The following is a 23,930-nucleotide window of genomic DNA, read 5'->3' on the forward strand; positions in this document are numbered from 1 at the left end:
ACGGGCCTGACACTCCTCCCCACTCAAAGGGAACTTGAGCCACCGGATAGTAGCTCAGACTGCCGTCAGCCAACACGGCCGGATGGTACACATCAGGAACAACCTGCTTTTCGGGTTGGAGGCAAGATGGCCGCCGTAGCTCTGTAGAGGAAAGTCGCTTTCTCCTCTCTCCTATCCTAGGATGCGAAAGGACTTGTGAATACGGGGATGTGGGTTTTGGCTAACCTAATATCTCGTGGCGCGGCAGGAGTATTCAACCCAGGCTGGTTGAGGAGATTTTCAACAAGGACGGGGGAAGTCTGCCTTAGCTGTTGGAGAAGTGTATTGAACGGCGCCAAAGTACCCTTTAAGATGTCCCAAAGAACTAAGCTGGACAAAGAGAAGGATAAAGACAAGGAAAAAGATAAGCCAGTGGCAGCAGGGTCGATTAAAGGCTCAGCAGCAGCAGTAAGAGAGGGTGCAGTTCCAAAAGTGCCAACCACTGCTACAAAGAAACAAACGGAGCATTCTATCCGATCTTCTAAGAGCGCCTTGCTTAAGAAAACTGAAAGATAGGAAAAAAAAAACGAAGTGAAACCAGAGACCCGTTCAGCAGCGATCAAGGCTGCAAAGGAGTCAGCACTGGACCCAGAAGGAAAGACCCATCGCGTGCATATGGTGACCGCAAAGGAGCAGATGCGGCAGGCGACCTTACCGGAATCTTTCACCCCTAAAGCGTCCCCGGTGGTGCCGCTGATACAGCTCCAGCTGATCGACCCTCATCAATTTGGAACGGTGAGCGGAAAAACCGCTATATCTCAGACGGAATCAGGAGCTCAGCGGGACACAAGCGGGCTGAACGCGGAACCCGAGGCAGCAACAGACCGCGAGGACGCAAGCGTCGAAGTCTCGGTTGCTGGGCAACCACTCAATACTGCGGGAGACTGCACAAATCAAGCGGCGCAGAGCACAGGAGCGATGAAGGTGAGCGAAGGGGGAGTAAAGAATGCCGGCTACGAGGGTAATGCGATAGATCAGATAGAAAGGCACAACAATATGCAGATGCTAGACGCGCTGTTAAGCGTGGAGATAGGGCCACACAATAAATCTCTGCAGCGCTCCGATCCGAGCTGGGGAAGCACCCAGAGCCTAAGAGATCAGCAAGTGCTCCAGTATGACCGGGACAATGGCAAAAGTGGAAGAGAAGATAGAAGCACGAGGGGAGGTTCCCCAGAATTCTTTTCAGTCAATGAGGGGTCGGATACAACAGATATTAGTGAACCTGAAACCGAGGAAGAGGGGAGCTGCACAGATCAGACTTCCGATTCTGATACAAGTAAAGGCTCCAGGGATCTAGAGACTAAAAAGAAAAAGAGAGTTGGAGGCAAAAGAGACGGAAGAGGGTCTAGAAATAGTATGAGCAAGAAATTGTCATGGGACTATTCTGCTACATCAGAGACCTATCAGGAAAATGACCAGGAGGAGGGAGAAAAGGACGGGAGGCCAAAACCTCAAAATGTAACTCTTGAAATGTTGTTTGGAACTTTGAAACAGATGCAGTCCGAGGCAAGAGCGGAAAGCCGAAGAGCAAAAAGAGACACCAAAAAACTTCAAGCTTCGCTAAGAAGAGTAAATAGAAAGCAGGAAGAGGTCAAGGGGAGAGTAACTCAAGTTGAGGAAAGGACTAGCAGAGTGGAAGATGAGGTAACAGAATGGCAGACTTTTAAAACGGAACAAGGAAAGGTGGTGGAAGACCTACAATGGAAGCTAGAAAGTTTTGAAAATCGCCAAAGGCGAAACAATGTAAGACTTTTGGGACTGGAGGAAGGACGGGAGGGGCAGGATCCCAGAGGATATGTGGTCAAAATATTAGAAGAAGCCTTTCCAGAGTCAAAATGGCACTGGGATATTGAAGTTCAAAGAGCCCATAGATATCCTCTGTTCGTTAAGAAAAACCGGGGGGGGGGCAAGAGAATGCGCTACCAAGAGCAATGCTGGTCTTCCTAGGGAATTTCTTAGCAAGACAAGAAATAATTGATAAGGCTAGACCTGATTCCAGAAAGACAGCTGACGGAAATACATTTTTTTCTAGGCCCGATTTTTGCCATGTTACCGTGGAAAGAAGGTGGAAGTTAAGGCAGATGATAGGTCCCTTCCAAAAGCAAGGCGCAGAGGCTTATTTGTTGTTCCCATCAAGGCTGAAAGTAATTAGGAAAGGGTACACTAAGATGTTTACGTCTGAGATAAAAGCAGCGGAGTATCTAGCAGAAATCACGGAATTAGACAAAGGAAAGGAGAGTAGAACCAGAACTCCACCAAGAACCCCTTCAAGCAGCCCAATAAAGACCCCATAGGTGGTAACATCAAACAAAAGTATATACAGATATGTTCGACAGAGGAGAAAACAGGATAGGAGAGAGTAGCGACTCTGCAGACTACAGGGGCTACACATAGGCCAGGATTGGCCTATTTGCCTGTAGCAAGGGGGGGGGGCTCTTAAAGGGAGGGGGGCAGTGGGGGGCGGGGGGGAGGTGGGGGGGAACAAGCACGTAGGTGGTGGGCACAAGCACAGTACATGTAGGAGAGTAAAAGAAGATGTGTGGGGTAAGCTGTACAATAGAGTAGTAATAAAAAATATGGGAAAGGAAATAATGAAGTCCATTGAATGTTGCCGGTATAGGTATATACAGAAAGTAGGAGAAACTATGAAATATAATGACTTGTAGAATAGTTTCAATTAATATTTGTGGACTTAATGAGCGAAATAAGAGGCTAAAAACTGCTTCCCTGCTAAAATCGCTAAAACCCGACCTAGTGTGCCTTCAGGAAACACACATTGAAGGTACTAAGGCTTATTTACTGGATCAGCTTGGCTTTAATGTTTTAACAAAAACTAATCAGAACACAAAGACGAGAGGGGTGGCGATTCGGGGTAAGAGACAGGATACACTGGTTAAGAGGAAGATGGAGGATCAGTGGGGCAGATGGGTTATAGCAGAACTAATCTTCAGGGGGGAAACTATCACGCTTGTTTCGGTCTATGGATCTACAGGAGATGATCCAGATATCTTCCAATTTTTAGACGCAGAACTGGCGCAATGGCCGGAGCCCATTATATTCTGCGGTGATCTGAATATCCATGACGCAGATAGTATTTTTTTAGATCCTGGTAGGAAATATACAGGGAGGAAAAAGAGGACTTATAGAGCCTTAGCAGATATGGTAAGGAATAACTCGCTGGAAGATCCATGGTTAAATTGTCATCCAAATCTAGATGGGAGTACTTTTTTCTCAGCCCCTCACCAGACATTGGTCAGGTTGGATTATTTTTTAATTACGAGAGGACTGATAGATAGAGCAAGAATAGATAGGGAACCGAGGATCATCTCAGATCACAGCCCGTTAGTTTTAACCGTAATAGTTGGGCAAAGGAGAAATAAAGAGCTAAGACAATGGACTTTTGATAGAACGTTACTCCAGGATCAGTGCTATAGGGAAAGAATGAGTAAGTGGATTAAGGAATTCTGGGAGATTAATAGAGGTACATCATCACCAGGGATAGTGTGGGATGCTTTTAAAGCCGGAATAAGAGGAGAAACCCTGAGCTATGTTATTAAGGCTCAAAGAATGTTGAAGGCAAAAGCGGAGCAAGATAATAAACTAATTACAGAAGCAGAGGAAGAACTTATGATAGCTATACATACACAATCTCCAATTGAGCAGATATTATTGAAGATAGTAGCTCTTAAAGCCGAAGTTATGGATGGGATGGCAAAAAAGACTTTTGAGAAATACACAGCAAATAAAGAAAAGGTATATGAGCTTAGCGAAAGAGTCGGTCACATACTGGCTGTACGAGCTAGGCAAAGGGATGGGATGACTGATATCAAGGAGATCAAAAATTTTCAGGGAACTAAGGTTAAGGATGCAGAACAGATCAGAGAGGTTTTTAAACAATTCTACACGGAGCTTTATACATTAGACGGTAACGAAAGAGAGGAGGATATAAGGACGTATTTGAGTGAGATAGAGCCCTCAGGGTTAGCAGAGGCAGACAGAAAAGGGTTGGAAGAGATATTTCAGGTGGATGAACTGATTGAGGCTTTGAGGGATTTACCATCTGGGAAGGCTGCTGGTCCGGACCAGATTCCGATAGAATTCTACAAAGTCTTTCAACCCTCTCTCCTAAAAGAACTGTTTAATGTGATGTTGCTAGCACAAAAGGGTGAGTCTGCTCCAGAATCTTGGGGTGGGGCAGACATTATTGTTATACCAAAAAAGGGCAAACCCACAGACGCCCCGGGTTCCTACCGTCCCATTACTCTAATGAACGCAGATGTTAAGGGGTTCTCCAAAATTCTGGCAAAAAGGTTATCCAGGGTAATCGAATCATTGGTTATTTCTTCTCAACATGGATTTATTCCAGGTAAGGGAACAACTCAGCATACCAGACAAGTAATTACGGCATTTGATGTAGCAAGCATTCTAGAAGACCCAATGGCAGCGGTGTTTCTTGACGCCGAAAAAGCGTTTGACAGGGTCTCCTGGAGGTACCTGTGGGAAGTTCTGAGTTGGCACGGTATAGGCCCAGGATTCATAAAGGCCCTGCAGACCTTATATATAAACCCGATGGCCAAGATAAGAGTCAATAGAGGTTATTCATCAGCAGTTAATATCCAGAGAGGCACAAGGCAGGGCTGTCCTTCTTCTCCTCTGCTCTTCGCTTTATATCTCGACCCCTATATACGAAAGTTGGAAAGCAATGATCAGATTCCACCGTTAGTTCTAAATGGTTGTACATTTAAGTCGTTAGCTTACGCGGACGACGTCGCCATCCTGACCGCAGAACCTACAGTTGCCATTAGGGCAATTGAAGATGAAGCTGAATGATTTGGTCAGATTTCAGGATACAGTTTGAACATTACTAAAACTCTGATTGTCAAAAACCAGTGGGTAATATGTAATGATGAAAGAGTGACGGGTATGGCAACTTACTTAGGGGTACAAATTACAGCAGAAATAGATAAGATTGTTAAAAAGAATATGGATCCTTTGATAGCTCAAGTTAAAAGGGATCTGGAAAAAATGAACAATTTGCACTTGTCATTGGTAGGCTGCACAAACATTATCAAGATGATGATTTTACCTAAATTTTTGTACGTTTTTAGGGCTATACCTTTGTTGTTTGAAGCCAGCTGGTTCAATGGTATAGAGGCTATATGTAATAGGTTTATCTGGGCACACGGTAAGACCCGGAGGGCCTATAGATATATGACACTACCTAGGGAAAAAGGAGGTTGGGGTGCACCAGATTTCCGTTTATATTATATGGCTACTGTTTTGCAATATATACAAGGACTTATTGGGGGTAACGTTGATGATGTAAGAATGCATAATATGTCTACTGAGGTTTACACTGTTGCATTAGGGGCAAATGCTTATAATTGTTTTTTAAAATGTACAGATTATAGTTACTTTAAGAGAACCAGGTTTAAAACTGTTAAGGCGGCAGTTACGGTATGGAATGCTTTTTTAAAGAAAGTCAAGATGGGGAGGTATAATAGGTATGTCTCTCTGATTAACAACAGTTCACTCCCAGCGGAAATATTTGCCGATCATACAATGGCAGAGTGGGCTTTAAGTGGGATCACGCAAATAGGCGATCTATTCTCTCAGGATGGTTTTAAGCAATTCTCAGATCTAAGAGACATATATGGTATACATAACAGGGGTTTTTTCAAGTACTTGCAGATTAGAAGTTTTTTTAAAAACAAAGTGGGAGGTCCAGCAGGCTTTAACAAAATAGAAATAATGGAGAAAATAAAGCTGATGGGGGATTGCACAATTAAGTCCTTTTACGCAACTCTGTTGAAAGAAAAGCAGGACGACTTAGACATATTCAGTAAGAAATGGGCGGACAAATTGGGAGTTGAAAGCAACCTGTTTTACGATTCTTTGAATCTAGGATGTACAATATTAAGTGCAGCCCCGCTGCAGTCTCAGCATTACAAAACATTATATTTTATGTATTTTACGCCTGCAAGGATAGCAAAATGGGGTGGGAATACAGGAATTAATTGCCCCCGCTGCAATGCGCTGGAAGCAGATAGCATACACATTTTTGCAACATGTCCCCAATTACAAACATTGATTAATGAGATAGAGGGGTTTTTAGCAAGGTCTTTGGGTATTGTGATTTCTCTTACTCCAGCTTGGATTATGTTAGGTGTGACTGAACGGGAGCAGGATCAGTATGCTGAATTTTTGTTTGTAATAATGGCTGTTTACAGACTGACAATAGCTAGGGCTTGGCTAGATAAAAATCCTCCAAAACTGCAAAGTTGGTTGGCAAATACACTGTATGCATATAATATAGAGGAAAAAATATATGCTCGAAAAGGGAGGAGAGGAAGACGCCTGGGGAGAAGAATATGGGAGCCATTAAGTAAATGAAAAGAGTTGCAAAGAAAGGATAATTAGGGGTGGGGTTGAGAAGATTCCGTTATTCATCGTTATTGTTTGTGTCAGATTCCCCTATTGTTTAAAACAAGGTGTTAAATTTAATTTGGTTGAAATTATTATCGGTTTGGCACTCGTCAAGGATGGAACTTATATACTAGAATTCAAGAAAAATATTGTAATTGATAAAATGTACTAAGTGTAAGTTTAACTGTGCTCATTTTGGTGAAGAAAAAAATAAATAAATAAAAAAAAGGAACAACCTGCTCAGGGAACACCAGCCGCCTCACTACGGTGGTCATGCTGGCTCCTGTGTCCCTCAGAGCGTCCACCTCCTCCCCATTGACCTTCACCCTCTGCTGGTACTTAGCAGTATTCGATGGTAAGGGCGTCACTGGGACCATCTCTCTATCCCCAAGTGAAACCAGGGTCAGGCCTGTCCACTCCCCTTCCTTATCTAGGGGCAGCTCCAACCCAAGCGCTACACTAGCCACCCCGGGACTCTTGCCACCAGTGGGGGCTGGGGGTCGTTTGCGACACTGGGCATCTCCCTTGTAGTGTCCGACCTCTCCGCATTCATAGCACCGGACCACTTTTGGCTGCTGACTCTTATCAGGGTAAGTGGGTTTTGGGGAACGGTTCTGAGGTGGGGTACCTACTCCCTTCCCAAACTGTCTAGTTTGTGGGCCTCGTGAGAACTCCGGTCTTTTATCTCCACCCTCTTTCTTCTGAGGGGCGCCCTGTCCGCCTTTTGAACCATCTCCCCCGGGGCCCTTGTGTGACACCCGGGTGCTAACCCAAGTATCTGCCGCCTTCGCAAGCTCACGGGGATCAGTAAGCTTGCGGTCCACCAGATTTTGGCGCAGCTCCGGTAAACACTTATCCAAGAGGTGCTCTCTCAAAAAAAGATTATACAGACCCTCAAAATCACGCACCTCGCTGCCACGCACCCAACCATCCAGAGCCTTACGGGCATACTCAAAAAAATCCACCCAATTCTGCGTGGACAGCTTATGGCTGCCACGAAACCTCTGGCGATACCTTTCGGGGTTGAGGCCAAAATGTTTGATAAGCGCCTCCTTCATGGGGGTACCCCTAAACTGGTCTGCCTTTTCCAAATACAGGAGGGTATCCCTGACGTCAGGAGGTATATACCGTTACAAACCACCTCCCCAATGTTTCTCGGGCACCCCATGGGCAGTCAAGGCCACTTCATACGCCTCCAACCACCTGGAAATGTCATCCCCCTTGGTGTAACTCGCTATCACCTCCTTGGGTAACCAGAACCTGGGCTCCTGCTGAGCCTCTGGTACGCTGCCACCATTAGGAATCCCTGGCGCACCCAACTGTAATGCTCTCAGCTCCATTTCTTTGAGCTGAAGCTTGTGTGCCAGCTTCCTTTCCTCCATAGCAAACTGCTTATCTTCCCTCTCTCTCTCCCTCTTGTGCTCTAACTTGGCAAGCTCCCACCTCAATCGCCTCTCCTCCTTCCTGTCCTCATACTCCTGCGACAATGCACTCCCCCTGGATACACTACTCCCCGCCCCGGACCCTCTTCCTGGCAGCACATTGTCGGACATGTCAATGTTGAGTAGGCCTGGATCTTCCTGAGTGTCCGCCTCCCCGTGTGTGACCTGTTCCTCATCCTCTCTCTCCCCTGGGTTTGCCCTTACCCATGCCCTCAAGGTGGTACGGAGCTCTTCTTTGACAGCTCTCATCCCCACAGGCACCCCCATCCCCTGACAAAACTCCCTTAACTGCACTACAGTGTACCTATCAAGGTCAGCCAGCTGGAACTCCATTTTGTCAGGTGGGGACCCAGATAACCTGAAAGAAAAATTCTAGGACGTAGGTAACAATGCTGGGTCAACACCGGTTCCTACACACTTTGCAGACTTAGACAGTGGTGGGCAATTGGGTTTGCTTGCAGCACCATAGGTGTCCAATTAATTGCAGCGCACTCTGTCCCACTGGAGGGTGTTAGGTAGCTACAGGTCCTGGATCCCACCGCTCGTCACCAATGTAAGAACTGGGACCACCAGCTCTCCGGGGGGTAGCATGGCTCGAGCAGGAAGGCAGCCAGGGGCTTGTGTGTAAAGCAGCTACTTAACACACTCATCCAATGTGACATGAAGTGGGCGCAATAATGGAGAGCACACCATTAGTTGTATTTGTAAATCAAGATCATTTATATAGATTTTAGATTAGATCAAATCATGCAGTAGCAAATCATTAGCATGGCATTAAAGTACCACATTAAAACCTCTCATGAACGCCTTCCAAATTGCACTTTCTGGAAAGGGACAAAACATTTCATTAAGTACTTTCAGTGCAACAGAAAACTTCAAAGAACACAGCCTGTCACGGTATGCTACTCAGCAGGCAAAAAAGGTAATTTCATAGATCCTAGATTAACCTGTAGGAAACAACCACAAGCATTTCTTCTTGTGAATACTGATAGTCTTGCGACCCAGAATCAGATCATCAGAATACCATTAGAATGAATCAATAAGTATCACAGTTCGATCCCCTCAGGAACTGTAGAAGCCCACCCCTGCAAGAAATTCAGTACAGGGAAAAGGTCATCATCTTATAGCAGGCAAGAAAACATCTCAGTAAACATGAACTTATAGGCCCCCTAAGTCGGCCACTAAACACCACCAGTCACTGAAGTGGATTATCCGATTGTGAACTATCAACCCACAGTTCAGTTGGCAGGCTCCAGGCCTAGAACTCCTGGAGGGCAGAACCATGCAGGAGGGCAAGAGTCTATCCCCAAGCCTCCCAAACACTCGAGGCACAATAGGTGGGGGGCCAACGGGGCCCAGTCTTAGTTCACCCCGGGGGAGGGGTGACATCGGGCCTGGCTCGGCCTACCGCCCTCCTCCCCAGGGGGTTACCTTTCTTCTTCGGCCCTCCGGAGCCCTTGCATTGCTCTCAGGGAGGGGAGGGGGTTCCGACCCTCTCAAGGCCTCACTCGACCCAGCGCGGTGCAGGCGCAGCTTCAGGGCACCGGCGCTGGGGACGAGGCAGGGGCCGCATGCGGCGCTGAACGGCGGGGGGCTTCCTGGCTCCACAACCCCCTCCGCAACGAGATGGGGCTTCCCCGGGTGCCGGGGCTCGGCAAGGGAGGCCCGGGCAGGCAGCCAATGACTGCGCGGCTGTGGCGGGGGCGCGGCCGGTGACGCGGAGGCGCTCCCGTCACGTGACACAGGCCTCAGAGGCTTCAGGACTAACGCGGCCTATCGTGCGCGATGCGGCGGCCCTTTTCCGGCATACGAGGGCCGCCGAGAGTGACAGGACGAGGCAGTGCTCCACCCGGGCGCCGTGGCTCCAGGCGGAGGGTGATTTCCGGCCCAGCGTGGCCTATCGAGGATTCCGGCGGCCCTCTCCTGGCATACGGGGGCCGCCGAGGGGGATTCCACGCGACCTCTGAGGAGATTCCTCGACGCAGACAGCTCCGGGTCGTGGCGGTGAGTCAACCGGGGCAGCGCTCTTGATTCCCTGAGTGCTACGGGGGCAAACACGCAGACACTGATGCGTGGGGGACAGCACAGCGCCGAGAGCGCTTGAGGCACTCGATGTGGGGGGCACTGCAGGGCTCAGGGCAATAGCGACTTTCAGTCTGGGCAGTCTCTGGCACAGCGCTCGGCAGGGGGAGAAGGAGGCTTTAGTGTTTCTCACACAGTTCAGTCAGGGGGAGACCGGTAGGGCCAGAAGGGCCCACTGCAGACAGGGGGTTGCGCAGGGCAGCACAGTCCAGTACCTGGTCGATCCCCTAGCAGTCCCTGGTCACAGGAAAGCAGTTTTTTTGGCGCTTCGATGGTTCTGCGCCCTTGGATGTTAGTTACTTGAAGTTGCTGAGAGGGGGGGGGGTTTGAGTTGAAGGCTTGATGAGTTTTTCCTCAGTCACTGCAGATGGACCCTGGGGTTCCCTACCACTGGGCCAGATCAGGGGGCTAGCTTAGGACACCTTACCCAGCTTAAGAGGCAGCACCTAAATCCTGTCACTCCCAGTAGCATAGGTTCCCAACTAGGCCCTCCCGCCTAAAACTCCTGCGTGGGTTCCCCACGTCAGTGATGCTTCAACTGACTAGAAAAAGTTCCCTCCCTTGCTTAAGTATGCCCAGGTCAGGTGACCACTCTCTAAGGCGGGAAAACCTAACTCCGCCTTTCTTCTGGAAGGTTCCAGGAGCTTCCCCACTCTACCTATGGACAGGGGCTGGGTGGCTGGTATTGCAACATTGTATGGGGATCCAGCCTGCTCCTGGCAGCAAGGGTGCTACACTAAAAGACCACGCTGCAGTAGCAGGGGCCAGTGGCAGCCATGTTTGAAGTAAAGAGCACCTGCACCCTTACACAGATTAGCTATGAAAAGGTGCCCGAAGACCTATGGGCCAACAAAAAGAAGGTGGGAAAAATGAGGCAAGGGCAAAAAATCACAGGGAAAGACCACCCTAGGGCTGACAGGTCTAACAATTACCAAACCTTGTCCAAGGCTCCATTCGCCAGGCCCGAAGGTTAGATCATGTGAATAGTCAGTGTGAGGGCTGATGACTTTTGGCTGTTTTTGGGTTAGTGTCCCAGGTTTTATTGGTGATTTCTCTGATAATATATCAAAGATTAACTGCAGCACGCCTAGATGCATGCAGTCTTCTATACATTGTGAAACACTATAGAGTGTGTCTTGAGAAGTTCAAAACTGCTTTCATTTGAAATGTGGGCCAATTTTAATTGTCTGATTAGCTAAATGAGGGGCACTTTTAGTCAGCTGCCAGGATTCATTTTCTGTAACAGTCCTGCCCTGGGTGGGGGTTGTTTCTTTTCCAGTCTGGCTGGCAGACACAAGTGAGCTCTGACAGCTCAGAACTAGCCCGTCTGCAGCTGTTCAACCTACATTAACCTACTACGCCACATTAAATTTTTTTAGCCATATTGTACTAAGAACCAGAGGCATGCTCTTCTTAATCTCAGTACATTTTTTGACATACTGGCCTCTAAAAATTCCTTTTTGCCTGCTGCACAGTGTTGGTCCTCGAGTAAGTTGAAGGTTCTTAGTTAAGCGCACTGTGACCAAGCGGCTTCTGGCGCTGGAGTTTTGACAAAGTACAACAGATGAAGCCTAGGGGAGGTTAGCAGGAATATGCTTGGGAGAACAGAAGGGTCTTAAGCGCTTTACTAAACTGAGTGTAAACTGTAATAGACCTGAGGGACAAGAGAAGACTGTTCCAGAAGCGGGGGGCAACAACAGAAAACCTAGTCCCACCGACACGAGTCTTGCGGGACCGAGGGACATTAAGAAGACCCTGGCTGGAGGAACGATGGGAGCGGCTAGGGACGTAGAGACTGATCAGGGAGTTTAAGAAAACCGGGGCGGTGCGGGCGCGGGCCATGAAGACCATCTTGAAAAGGGATCTCTGGTGAATGGGGACATTTTTTCTCATTATAACACAGAAACAGTGGTCATCAGTGAGATACATAGGCATTCACAATAAACAGCGGCAGCATATCTAATCAGCTGCACAGAAGAGTCAAAAATGTTGTGATTGGTTGGTGCAGTGTGGTGGGCCCCATCTTTCCCATCGACCATATACCCAACCTTGCACTATCATTGCGAGTCAGAGAGCATGAGTCTGTAGTGTCGTAGCCAAGGTTATCATATTTTCCAAAACTTTTTAGGGCAGCCCCGTGTTTTGTACGTTGTCTCTCCCCCAGCATATACATGTCCATGCTTTTCCTCCACTCGACAAGAGATGATCCCTCTGTGGCCCCCCATGTCTTGGCTATATTTCGTTTTGTGACCACCATCCCCAATTGTAACAAAACCAACCCAGGTTTGGGGAGGTCAATATCTGTGGATATCCCCAGTAGGACAAACAAGGGGATAATTGGAATCTCCACCCTCTGGACCTTTTCCATCTGCCCCATCAGGGTCATCCAGTACCTTTGAATCGTGGAGCACTCCCACACCGTGTGGTAAAATGTGCCTTCCGCCCCTAAACAGCGCAGGCATGTAGGTGTTTCGGCCCTCCCAATGCGGTAAAGTCGTGCTCTATCGTAGTATGTCCTGTGTAAGTATTTATATTGGATAAGCCTGAGGCGCAATCTGATGGCTACCTCGCAAGGATGCATCAAAGCCATCTCTCAGTCCAAATCATCCCTCTCCCCCAACTCCGATTCCCATTTTATGCGCAGTTTCTGTAGTGTGTCAGGCATATTGTTTATGATCGTCTTATACGTCCAAGAGACCGCTTTTTCAGCTATCTCTCCATCAAGAGTCGCCCTTTAAAAGGTGCGTATTCGGGGAGACCGGCAGTGACTAGGCCCTGCGCCTGTCAGGCATGTTGCAACTGTAAATACTATATTCATGTTATATACTGCCTGTAGACGAGAAAAAATTACTAGCTCTTTGCAGTACATCATATCTTTAAGTTGCGAAATACCAAACAGGTGCCATTTCTTAAAGCCTTTCAGTTTTCTAATTTCTGGCAGGCGATTTCCCACCAATAGCAGGGTTTCCCTCGTAATCCGTCCACCCCACTTTTTCTGTTTCTCCGCTTGTTTCCATGCAGCCAATACGATCCGCATTGCCGTGAGTAGCTGGGTAGCTCCCCTCCCCCCATATATGTAGTGTGTGTATGGGAGGTTAGTGAATTGTGCAAGCTCCAAAGCGTATGTGGGGTGATCCCTCTCGATATGTCCCCATTCATTCACAACTATTAAATGGGCTGCCCAGTAATACACCCGGAGGTCTGGCAGGGAGATGTCACCATTATACTGGTTACGCTGCAGTGTCGCCAATGCGATCCCTGGCAGCTGTCCGTCCCAAAGGAAAGTCCATAATACATCATCAATTCTTTTAAACACCTCCACTGATATGAACTGGTCGGTGTTTTGTAACACATAAAGGAATTTGAGGAGCACTATCATTTTGTATAGTGCTGCCCTGCCTAGGAGGGTCAAAGGCAGGGACCTCCACCTCCCCATGTCCTCGTGAAAGTCTCGTAGCAGCCTGTACAAACTGTGCTCCAGCACCATTGTCGTGTTTGTCGTTACGTAAATACCTTAGTAGGTAACGCCCTCTTGTGTCACTTAGAGCTGGCTGGGGCCTCCGTAACGCTCACCCATCTGGTACAGACAGGATTTCCCCCAGTTAATCTTATAACCCGCCTGTGTGCCGTAGAATTCACAGCACCCCATAATACTTGGGATTGTGGTGTCTGGGTTAGTCACATACAATAATATGTCATCCACATATAAGGATATGCGCTCATCGGACTCTGTCACCCCATTCATCTGAAAACCTGTTATGTCAGGGTGTTGTCGAATTAGGCACGCGAGTGGCTCCAGTACCAGGGCGAAGAGCAGCAGGGATAGAGGACAGACCTGGCGAGTGCCCCTGCCTATACAGAATTCCCTCGATAATACCGCATTAACCTTGACTTTCGCAACTGGACTGTCGTATAAGACGGTGATCCATTGTCAGAACACCAGTCCAAAGCCAAATATCTCTGATGCGGACATGAGAATGGGCCAATGGACTGTATCAAATGCCTTCTTGGCGTCAAGGGACAAGATGAAATGTGGGTCACGTCTCTTGCTCACCACTTCTAGTCAATTGTGTAGCCGTCTCAGATTGAGCCTCGTTGACCTTTTGAGCATGAAGCCTGTTGGACCTGGGTCTTCCAAGTCACATAGGGTAGCTTGGCACTAAGTAGGAAGGCCTAACTCAAAGGAACATGTGTAAAGTTTGCGTCACACCCCTTAATAACACAACGTCCATCCACTCAAAAATTAAGACACTACACCAGTCTTTAAAAAATACGAGCTGTTTTATAAAATCTCTCTGTTATTCAGCAGTTCGTGGTTCATTATACAAAAATAGCTTCACTCTGGTGTACGTAACTCTGGGGCACCAATTTCAGCAGTTCAGTCTCCACCTCCCTTGAAAGGAGTTCACAACCACCCCTTCTAGCAACAGAAATTATATCACAGTTTCAGTTGTAACCACGAAAAGATCTCACTTCTCAATGCAGTAACTTTTAGTGGTACCTTACTCCTGGAAACTCAAGTTATTTATCATAAGCAAATTACAGTGTTTCAAACCTTTATCCTAATACAGAAATTCAATAGGAAGCATTAGACTTTCATGTAATGTAACAGGGCAAATCAACACTTGACTAGGAACAAGGTACTACCTACTCCTTCTGTCAGTTGGTGATTATTAATTAATAAAGCAAGATTTGCCTCATGGACAGTGCCAGAAACCTTTCCCAACTTTTACAGATATAGAGGAGAACATACGGGCATTGAAATGAGGCAGGTCCCCCCAGCGTTGGTAAAAGGAGTTCAGTACTTTTCCAATTCAGTTAAGGCTTGTCTTGTCCCAATCGGGAAACAGGAAGTCTAGAAATCACCAAGCTGCCTAGTTTGAGCTTCCGTGTCTCCCCTTCACTACTGCCCAAAGACCCTGCAGAAGCTTAGGAAACAAGTCCAGCTCTGGATGCTTTACCAAAACTAGACGCTTACTTATTCAACGATCGGACCCTGTTGAAAGCACACCGAGATTTCGGCGCTCCTCCTCTTTCGCTCGTCCCCTTCACACGGCCTGCCCGGCCGATGGACCTCTCAGCTCCGCTCCACTACCAGGCCGAGAAATCTTCCAGCCCTCTTCTGAGCCTGCGCGGCGCACAGGACACTTCCGCGCTTCAGGAGCCGCCCAGACCTTCACCAAGCCTGCGCGGGCCTTGAGACGGCGCACCTCCTCTATGGCACTGCCCCGCTCCACACTTGGCCTGCGCAGCGTTCAAGACACTACTCCCGGCAGGGGGATGCGGCGCCTCACCAGAAGGTAATTCGATTCTGGGGGCAAGTAAAGTTTAGGAATCTCTATCGCGAAGTGCCGATTTAGGCGGGTCACTTCGGGAAAGCCACGAGTTCAGTCTGACAGATCACCGGTGAACAGCAAGTGTAGGGATTTACTTCCTTCCCCCACCACTCAGGCCTTGCATTAATCTAGGGGTCAGCCTCGATCGCCCTCACCTGGCGGTGTCTTACTGTCCTCGCCTCATGAATTCCACATAGGATTCCCACAGGTTACTCCTGCGGCAGGGATTTCTCGAGTCCACGTCCTGGCAGGATCAGATCAGTAGATGAGGGATAGCATCAAAACAGCAGGGACAGCGGGGCAAAAAGGGGACAAAATAAATAATTAATAGGAGGGACTTTCCAAAGGGCAGACAGGTCTAACAAAGTCCAACTGATCTCTGTGGATAAGGCCAAAGATGACCGCATGAGTCTGTTCGCTAACACCCTGGCAAGTATTTTGGTCTCTAGATTATTCAGGGAGATGGGACGATATGAGCTGCAATGATCTGGAGGTCGGTCTTTCTTAGGGATTACCGCTATCGTGGCTGCCCTCAAGTCCCTGGGGAGGCTCCCTACATCATGTGTCTCCAAATAAAGCTGGAGGAGATGCAGACAAAATAGTGTAGAGTGTTGCTTAAAGAACTCCAGGGGGAGCCCATTCGGTCCGGGAGCCTTCCCAGTTTTCAACTGGCCAATGGCCGTCATGATCTCCTAGTTTGTAATCTTACTGTCTAGGGATTGTCGGTCTTCTTCCTCTAACCTGGGGAGCAGTATAGCCTGTAAATATTCTTGTATTTGCACAGTTTCAGCTAAGGGGCACTATGCATAAAAGGCCTCGTATTAGTCTGCGAAAGCATTGGCTAGTGCAACTGGAGTGATGTGGACCTGCCCTCCCTCGTCCTGTATCTGCGTTACCCACCTGCTGTCTATTTCGTTTCTGCTAAGCCAGGCAAGCAGCCTACCCGTCTTATCCCCCGTGTTGTATAACCTCCTGTGCATTGCTTGAATGGCATGTTGTGTGTCTTTCCTGGCCAATGCGAGATAATCTTGCAGAAGAAGTTGTAGCCTACGTAGTAAGGAGGGATCGTCTCCCGTAGGAGCCCTTGTTTCGAGCTGCAGGAGTCGGGACTCAATCTCAGTAATCTCCTCATCATCTTTTTGTCGTTTTTGCGCTATGATATTCTGTGCCCGGTCCCGGAATACTGCTTTATATGCTTCCCATAGTGTAACCGCCGAGTCTACCGTCTCAACATTTTGTTTAAAATAAAGTTTGGTATCCATCATAAGTTCTTGTGCGATCTGTGCATCTTTCAGGTCCCATGCATTAAGCTTCCATTCACTGTGACTGTCATGTGTGCTGGTGCCTACTGAGAGTCGAATAGGTGAGTGATCCGAGAGTCCCCTGGCCAAGAGTTCCACCTCGTATCCCTCCCTCAGATCTCCTGCCGGAGCAAATATGTAGTCTATTCTGGAAAAGACTGCATGGGCCCCCGAGTAAAAGGAATAAGCCCTGACTTGTGGGTGTTGCCTGCGCCATAGATCCGTTAGTGCTGGGGTGTCCGTGATTTGCTTCAACGATGTCTCTCTGGGGTCTCTAGACTGGGTGGATGTGCGGTTAGCTTCCAAGTCCATCACATCGTTAAAGTCATTCCTAATAATGTGCGTGTCAGAACCAGCCTCCAACAAAATGTTAGCAAGTTTGTCTAGTGTTTGACATTGGAGTTTGGGTGGTGCATAAACACTAACAAAAGTGACATGTCATCTGTTCCACACCCCCTTGACCACTACATAGGTGCCATTGCGGTCTGTCCAGGTGCGTTCTAGGTGGAAGGAAGGGCTTTTCCTAATTAATATTGCTACGCCTCGTGCTTCGGTGGAGAACCCCGCATGTGCCAGTGTTTTGTACGCACCTCTACCTACGAAACCACATTGAGTCCCCTTTAGGTGAGTCTCCTGTAGAAGGATAACATCCGGTTTCAACCGTTTAAAGTAGGCAGCCACCAGTCCTCTCTTAATCTTATTTCCCATCCCATTCACATTCCAGGAAAGGACGGAATATTGTCCTTGATTAGGTATAGTCGTTGGTATGGTGTGTCATAGTCAGCCTGTTGTCTAACCTGTTTCCCCCTCTCCTCTGCTGCAGCCCCTGTGATCCGCAAATGTATTCTTGTGTACCTTTATGCCATTCTGTCTCAACAAACCCCCAACTCCTCATGCCCCCATCTCCCCTCCAAACCCCCCAACATCCATCCGACTACCCCAAGGGTCAACTGGACCAACTGTGTCGTGATCATATTGGCGAGGTCTATCGCCCACCTCCCAGCCCCATAACTCAACTTTTGTTCAGCCCCCCTTGCCTCTCACAGAAACATACAAATCCCAATTATGCAGTCTCGGAGGTCAAACCTCAAACCATCAGCTGCAGGGTCCATCAAAGAAAGAACACAATGAATGAAAAATACAACAAACAAGGGGGGGAGGGGAGGAACAGGCGGGAGGGGAAAAAAGTGGGGCGGGAACGAGCGGGAGAGAAAAAACTCAAACAAATGCTAACCAACAAGGGGGAGGGAAAAAAACAAAGAGGGAAGAAGGGAAAATGAGAACAACTGCAAAGAGAGTTGGGGTAGAATAGACGGGATGTCGTGTAATGCGTGTTCCGAGCCCATTGCACCTGGAACACCTTCAGGCCAGTCTTTACTCTATAGCATCGTTGACCACAAATGGTGCCTGGATGTCCTGTCCTATTCGCTGGTGGCTTATCCTGTGCGTTCCAGCAGGTTGACATTCTGCAGCAGAGGGTGCTCGCCTTCGGACTCCGTGGTAATGTCCTGATCTGTGCAATCTTCTGAGCGGTGCACAACAAAGTTTTTGGGTATTGCCTGACTCTACATGCTGCCTCGCTGCATGGTGCCCTCAGGATGTCGCGCCCCTGTCTCAGTTCCTGTCAACCTCCTGCTCCGATATGGTGTCGATCTTAGCGCCATGTTTGGGGCAACATTCTTTTCCTTCCGTGTCCGCTTGTGTGGCCTCAAAGTAGTGTTTAGCGAGGGGGCCCCTCTGGATCGCTGTGGCTCATCAGGAGGTACTCTCGGCAAGGGACGCACCTCCAGCCAGTGCCAAGCTTCCTCTGGGATGCCAAAGAAGAAGGTTTTACTTTGAAAGATCACTTTAAGTTTGGCAGTGAAGAGGAGCATGTATTGGATTTGCATTTGTCGCAATTTATCTTTGACAGAGTCAAATATTTTACGATGCTTCTGGACCTCCCTAGAATAATCCGGGAACACCCTGATCCGTGCATTGCCCACTCGAAACCCACACTTTTGTCGGAATAACCGGAGAATAGTATCTCTATCCTGGTAGTTGAGAAACCGAGCACTCAGTGGCCGGGGGGGCGCCCAGGGCTGAGGTCTGGCTTCAGGTATTCTGTGGGCTCTCTCAATGACAAAACATGGTGAGAAACGAACCCCCGGGAAGGTATCCAGCAACTACTTGTGCAGGTAGGTACTTGCGTCTGCCCCTTCGAGTGCCTCCAGAAATCAAAAAAAGCGCAGGTTGTTTCTCCGTGCTCGGTTTTCAGAGGACATCCTTCAGAGTTGACTTCAGGGCTGAGACCTCACCCCGCATTGCGTGAGTCACATCTTCGACTTCACAGATGCTCTGTTCAGCTTGTGTGACTTTTTCAGAGACATTGCGAAGATCTTGACGGAGTAGGTTAACATCAATCTTAACCTCGTCGATCTTGCCCTTGAGCACCTCCCTGGAGGACTAAATCGCTTGGAGGAGCACCATGCTGTCTGGTGGGTCTGCCAGGGTCATCCCGGCGGGGTTGGGTGCCGGCATCGGTTTCGTGAATTTTTCCAGCTTTCCCTGCTTTTGAGTCTTGGTGTCCTTGTCCCTCGCCATCGATGGTCAGCCCCCAATTGGGACAACCAGCTGAGCACTGCAGGACCTCGGGCGTTCAACGTGGCCGTGTCTTGCGTCTTCTTCCCCCTTTTTGCCAGCGCGATTTGTTAGGTGCAACGTGTGAGTTGTACCCCAGTCCCGCATTTGTACCCACAGATCGTGGAGTGGAGGCTAATCACTGCACAAAGCCACCACACAACACTAGAGCCTCGTCCCGGACTGGCCAGGGGGGCACCAAATATCCAAGTCTCACCTCGCCCACGCCGTCTGATGTGTGACCTGTTGTGCCGGTGGGTGCAATCAGTGTTCTACAGCCCTCCTCATTCTGTGCCAACTAGGCCCATGGTCACCACACAGCGTAGACCTCGCACTGCCGGCTGGGCTGCAAAGGGTCGTATCCAGTCGCGCCAGCTGAGCATGTGTGTCCTCTCTGTGCCACAATGTCGCACTAGGTGTCCTGGTGCTCAGGACCACCCCTGGGTGTCAATCCAGGAATACACTGTGTCTCCAGCATCGAACCAGGAGGCGCGGGACCCTCGGCATGCCACCTACCAGAGCACGAGAGCTCCCGTTGCTGAGCAAAGGCCAGAAAAAGGTCCAGTGGTCCTGGTAAGGACCAGTACGTGCGGCTGGCAACAGGTCCCTGGCGCCAGGCTGCTTCCCCAACCAGCCAGCGATTAGTGGACGAGGGGAAAAGTGCGAGGTCCCTTTGATGGGCGTACAGACTTCCTACTGTGCCCATTGATTCCGCCCGTCAGGAAGAGGGCGGTGAGGGCCCCCCCCACTTGGCACCAGAGCACTGTTCCGCTCTCCTAGGGGGACCCCTTACCTCCTGCTGCGCCGGTTCTGCTCCTCCACGATTCCTGGATGTGCGGGTGTTTCTGCCGCACAGGCCGGCCTCCCAGTTAGCACCGGCGCCGCTGCACTCTCCCTCTCGAGGTCCGGTTGGTGCCTGGGGCAGGCGCGGTTGTCCCCGCAGCCCCGCGTTGCTATTCGCACTCCTGGAGGGGGGGGGGCAGGTGCCCTCCCGGACCTTCGCAACTCAGCCCCCAGCCCCGCTTGTGTCCGGGGCCAGCTCACAGTGCAGCCAGCAGTCAGGCAGCCCGGAGCCTGTATCGGCAGGAGGTGAAGTCCGTTCCCCTGCTTTTCGGGCATCGTCGCCTCCTCTGCCGTCGGCCACCTCTACGGACACCGCAAAGGCGCCCTCTTCCTCCGGCGCTCCCTTCACAGGCTCCCTCGGGACAGAGAGGTCGACGTGCATTGGGCCGCCATTTTGTCTCTCTTTCAGCCCGGTAAACTTCCACTTTCTGCAGGCGTCCCAGTCGGTTGCGCTCCTCGTATTGTGGACCGGAACGTTCAGCCCAGGGTCAGACATCTGATCCATGGTTTTGTGGTCCCGGATCTCGGTATTATGGCAAAATTTTCACAGGATCATTGATCGGCCAGCGAGCTCCGGTCGAGCGTGTCTAGTCCGCCATGCTCCTGGCCATGCCCCCATCAAAAATATAGTAATATCTGATATTTATGTCTTCCAATGCACTTCATTCTATCATTTTTTAAATGCAGAAAGAGCCACCCTCAGTGTCACACATTTAGTAGCTGAATGTGACTCACTCATAAGTACATTGAAACTATTGAAATGTTACACATGATCAATCTCAAAACGTTTCAGTTATCACAGACTGCGCACATAAGAAATGAAGAGGCTGAACATTGTGCACTGCCTCAGAAAGGAATGGGTGCTGTTGTAAAAAGGCATTGTCATTTACAATGCCAATAGTTCAAACTTTCGTAAATGAGAGACCTATTTCATTGTAAATGCATGTTTACACTTGCACCAAGTAGGCATGAGTTTGTGGCACAATCTGGCTATCTTAGTAGATCAGCCTTTGCGTCAAAACCATTGGGTGTTCGGCACCAGTAAAACTCCCTTGACACAAAAAGACAAAAAAGCTGTTTTGAGCTGTAAAGAGTCTCTGTTTACAGAACAAAAAACACTTTTGCAAATAGCATACAGTACTTTATATTTCTTTGTCTCTTGCTAGTGTTGGTGCAAAGGCTTCATAAATCTGGGTTTGGATATTTAGAGAGCAACCGTGGTATCTACTTCATGCAGCGCGAACTTTAAGCAAATGATTTCTCACCAAATGTTCCACAGAATGTGCCATTCCTCAATCATAGAGTATTCACCTCAAACCTATGAGAGTATTTAAGATTTGCAAAAGGGTCATGAAAAGTCAGCAAATACAAGTGTCAAGGCATGTGTTGTCAATGTATGATCCCCTTAGAGGGAACTGAAAAGCACATTACTACCAGCTCTTTCACAGCTGGAAATGTTCCCAAAGGTTGTTTTAGCATTGATAATAATTTTATGTAAACTCTATGGTATCATCTAAACTCTCTCACCCTTTAGGTGTTGCTAGAAAATTAATTGACTATATATCGGCCACAAAGGGCACTTACATGGATGGATAACCACACAAACGATAAGACAAGCAGATAAGGCAGACAGAAAATCTTTAAGAGAACCCATTACCTGTTTGTACTGTTACAGACACCGTCTTCATTGAAGATGCTGCACTGGATCCACGAGTAGTCATGATATCAGTCATGTTTTCGGTGTCAAATGAAGAAAGAGAGAGCAGGTTCTGTGTTGTATTCTGTGGTTCTGCTGCATTGTTGTCGTCACTATTGCTTAGTTTCGTCATGTTTGCAGTTGTCATGGAGGATTCATAATCCTGGGAAACTTGAGGCATTGTTGTCACTGCTGTGCTGCTTATGTCAGAACCATTCGTCAGGTCTGTGATTAGAGGCGGTGCAGTAGTAGTAAGACACGCCACGGTGCAAATCATACCTGAGCAGAAAAAAGTGATATGCATACTATTAACCTGGAAGTAAAGCACAGAATTATTTCTCTTAACGTTGAAAAGCTACGATTTCAGCAAACAATTAGGATGCTTACAGGTTTTTATTTCAAGATTTAGCAATTAAAACATTTCCCAAAATAGGACTCCGGAAATATCTGCCCCTTTCTGTCGTTTGCTCAATCACATAAGAGCTTTTTCTTTTATTGAAAAACATTTGCTGTGCCTAAGGAGACATTTTTGAAATCAGTCTTCAATGCAATGTAGCAATGCAGACTTAGGTTCGGGAATTGTCTAATGCTGAATTAATTTTGTACCTGAATGTTCTTGTATGTGAGCAGGAGCATGTGTGATTTTAACCAGAGGATTCCTCTTTTGATAGTATTCAAATTCATGTTTTCTGGGACCGCCTGGTGTCGTGGTCTTTACACACTCCTCCATGCAGAGCCCTGCTTTTTAAACACAAACTTTGTGAAAGTGTACTGGTCGAGTGGATTCGCTTCAAGTACCTGTGTCTGACTTCCTTGGTGTAGGACAGAGAGGACAAAGGAATATTCAAACAATTTGGCTGGACTAGCTGGTGTATTTGCATTTTCCTTACGGCTTATGATGCTTTGTAGACACTTTGCTTTGAATGGATGCTCAAGCGTGTCTCAAATAGCTGTCTTGGCTCTAACCATCTAATTCTCCACAGTTTTTGTCTCTTTAGTTCGGATTAAAGTGAGAGGCCTTCTCTCTTTGAATAATCACTCTGTACACTGTCTTTTCTAGCAGGGATTTCTGCAGTGCTGATAGCCCTTTGGTGCATATTGTTGGTAGGAGTGCTGGGTTCTGATGGGATGCAGGGCCTCCCTCAGATTTCTCAAGGCCAGGGTTTACCAAACAGTGGGTCTCGAACCGATATTTGGTGGGTCGCGAAAGCTCGAGCAATAAATAGAAATGCCTTTAAATTCTGGGGCTTATTTACAAGCCCCTTGCTTCGCCTTCTGCCGTCATTGCGTCACTTTTTCTGTCGCATCGGCGGCGCTGCATCTGCTCCGTTTTTACATGGATGCAGATGCGTCCCTTTTTTACAGGCTGCACCAGTTTTCACCTGCGTGAAAATCACCTACGATGCCTCAGATTTAAATCTATGCAAGGTAGGTGTTCCATTGGAAACACCTTACCTTGAAACTGACACATGGTATTTAACACTTTTTTTTATCACGCAGCCTGCTGTTGCGCTGCCAATGTGTCCCAATCCCTATGCCTGCCAAACCCATGCATAGGAATGACACATTGGCTGTTGAGTTCCTATGATGGATATGACGTCCCCCAACATGTAAGCGCATACATAAGTTAGGTAAGACAGTAAATGTCACATTTTGCAACATTATTGTCTTATGTCAAGCACAGAAGTGGGCATAGTGCTACGCATATAAGTACACTCTGACCACTTGTATGCGTGACATACAGGACCTATGTAATTGAGCGCAAAGTGAGTTTTCCACCTTTTCACGCTTTATTATTTTGGTCCTCATACAGTAGATGATAGGACACTGAAAACTGATGCATCGCCTCTGTATTTAGACGCATTGCTGGATTTCCGTCGGTTTTCACACCAACTTCAGCAATGTGCAAAACAAACCTGCGCCGTGGTGCACCATTGTGTTAATACGGTGCATCCATGGTGGCGGAAAGGTTTCTTCAGCAGGCAGAAAAGAACGGATGCATCGCTGCTTTAACATAGCAATGTGTCAATTTCTTATAAATGAGGCACACTTTGTTTATATTGTCGCATTAGATTGTGCTTCAAAGTCAGAGGTCAAATGTCAGGCTATGTCTTCTGACACATTGCAGCTTATTCTTTAAACTTCG

The 23,930-nt window shown here is 48.1% G+C and overlaps 1 protein-coding gene across 1 annotated transcript in view; it reads right to left on the reverse strand.

The window, feature by feature from the left end:
- The window catches only part of LOC147728473 (uncharacterized), a 508,290-nt gene that overhangs the window by 414,841 nt on the left and 69,519 nt on the right, over nt 1–23,930 (reverse strand). Inside the window, exon 2 of the mRNA XM_086962242.1 lies at nt 21,746–22,063. Within this exon, the coding sequence (XP_086818368.1) occupies nt 21,746–22,063 (318 nt within the window). The remainder of the gene's footprint in view (nt 1–21,745; nt 22,064–23,930) is intronic.

This window comes from Lissotriton vulgaris, chromosome 3_1, assembly GCF_964263255.1.
Source record: "Lissotriton vulgaris chromosome 3_1, aLisVul1.2, whole genome shotgun sequence".
Classification (NCBI taxonomy): Eukaryota; Metazoa; Chordata; class Amphibia; order Caudata; family Salamandridae; genus Lissotriton; species Lissotriton vulgaris.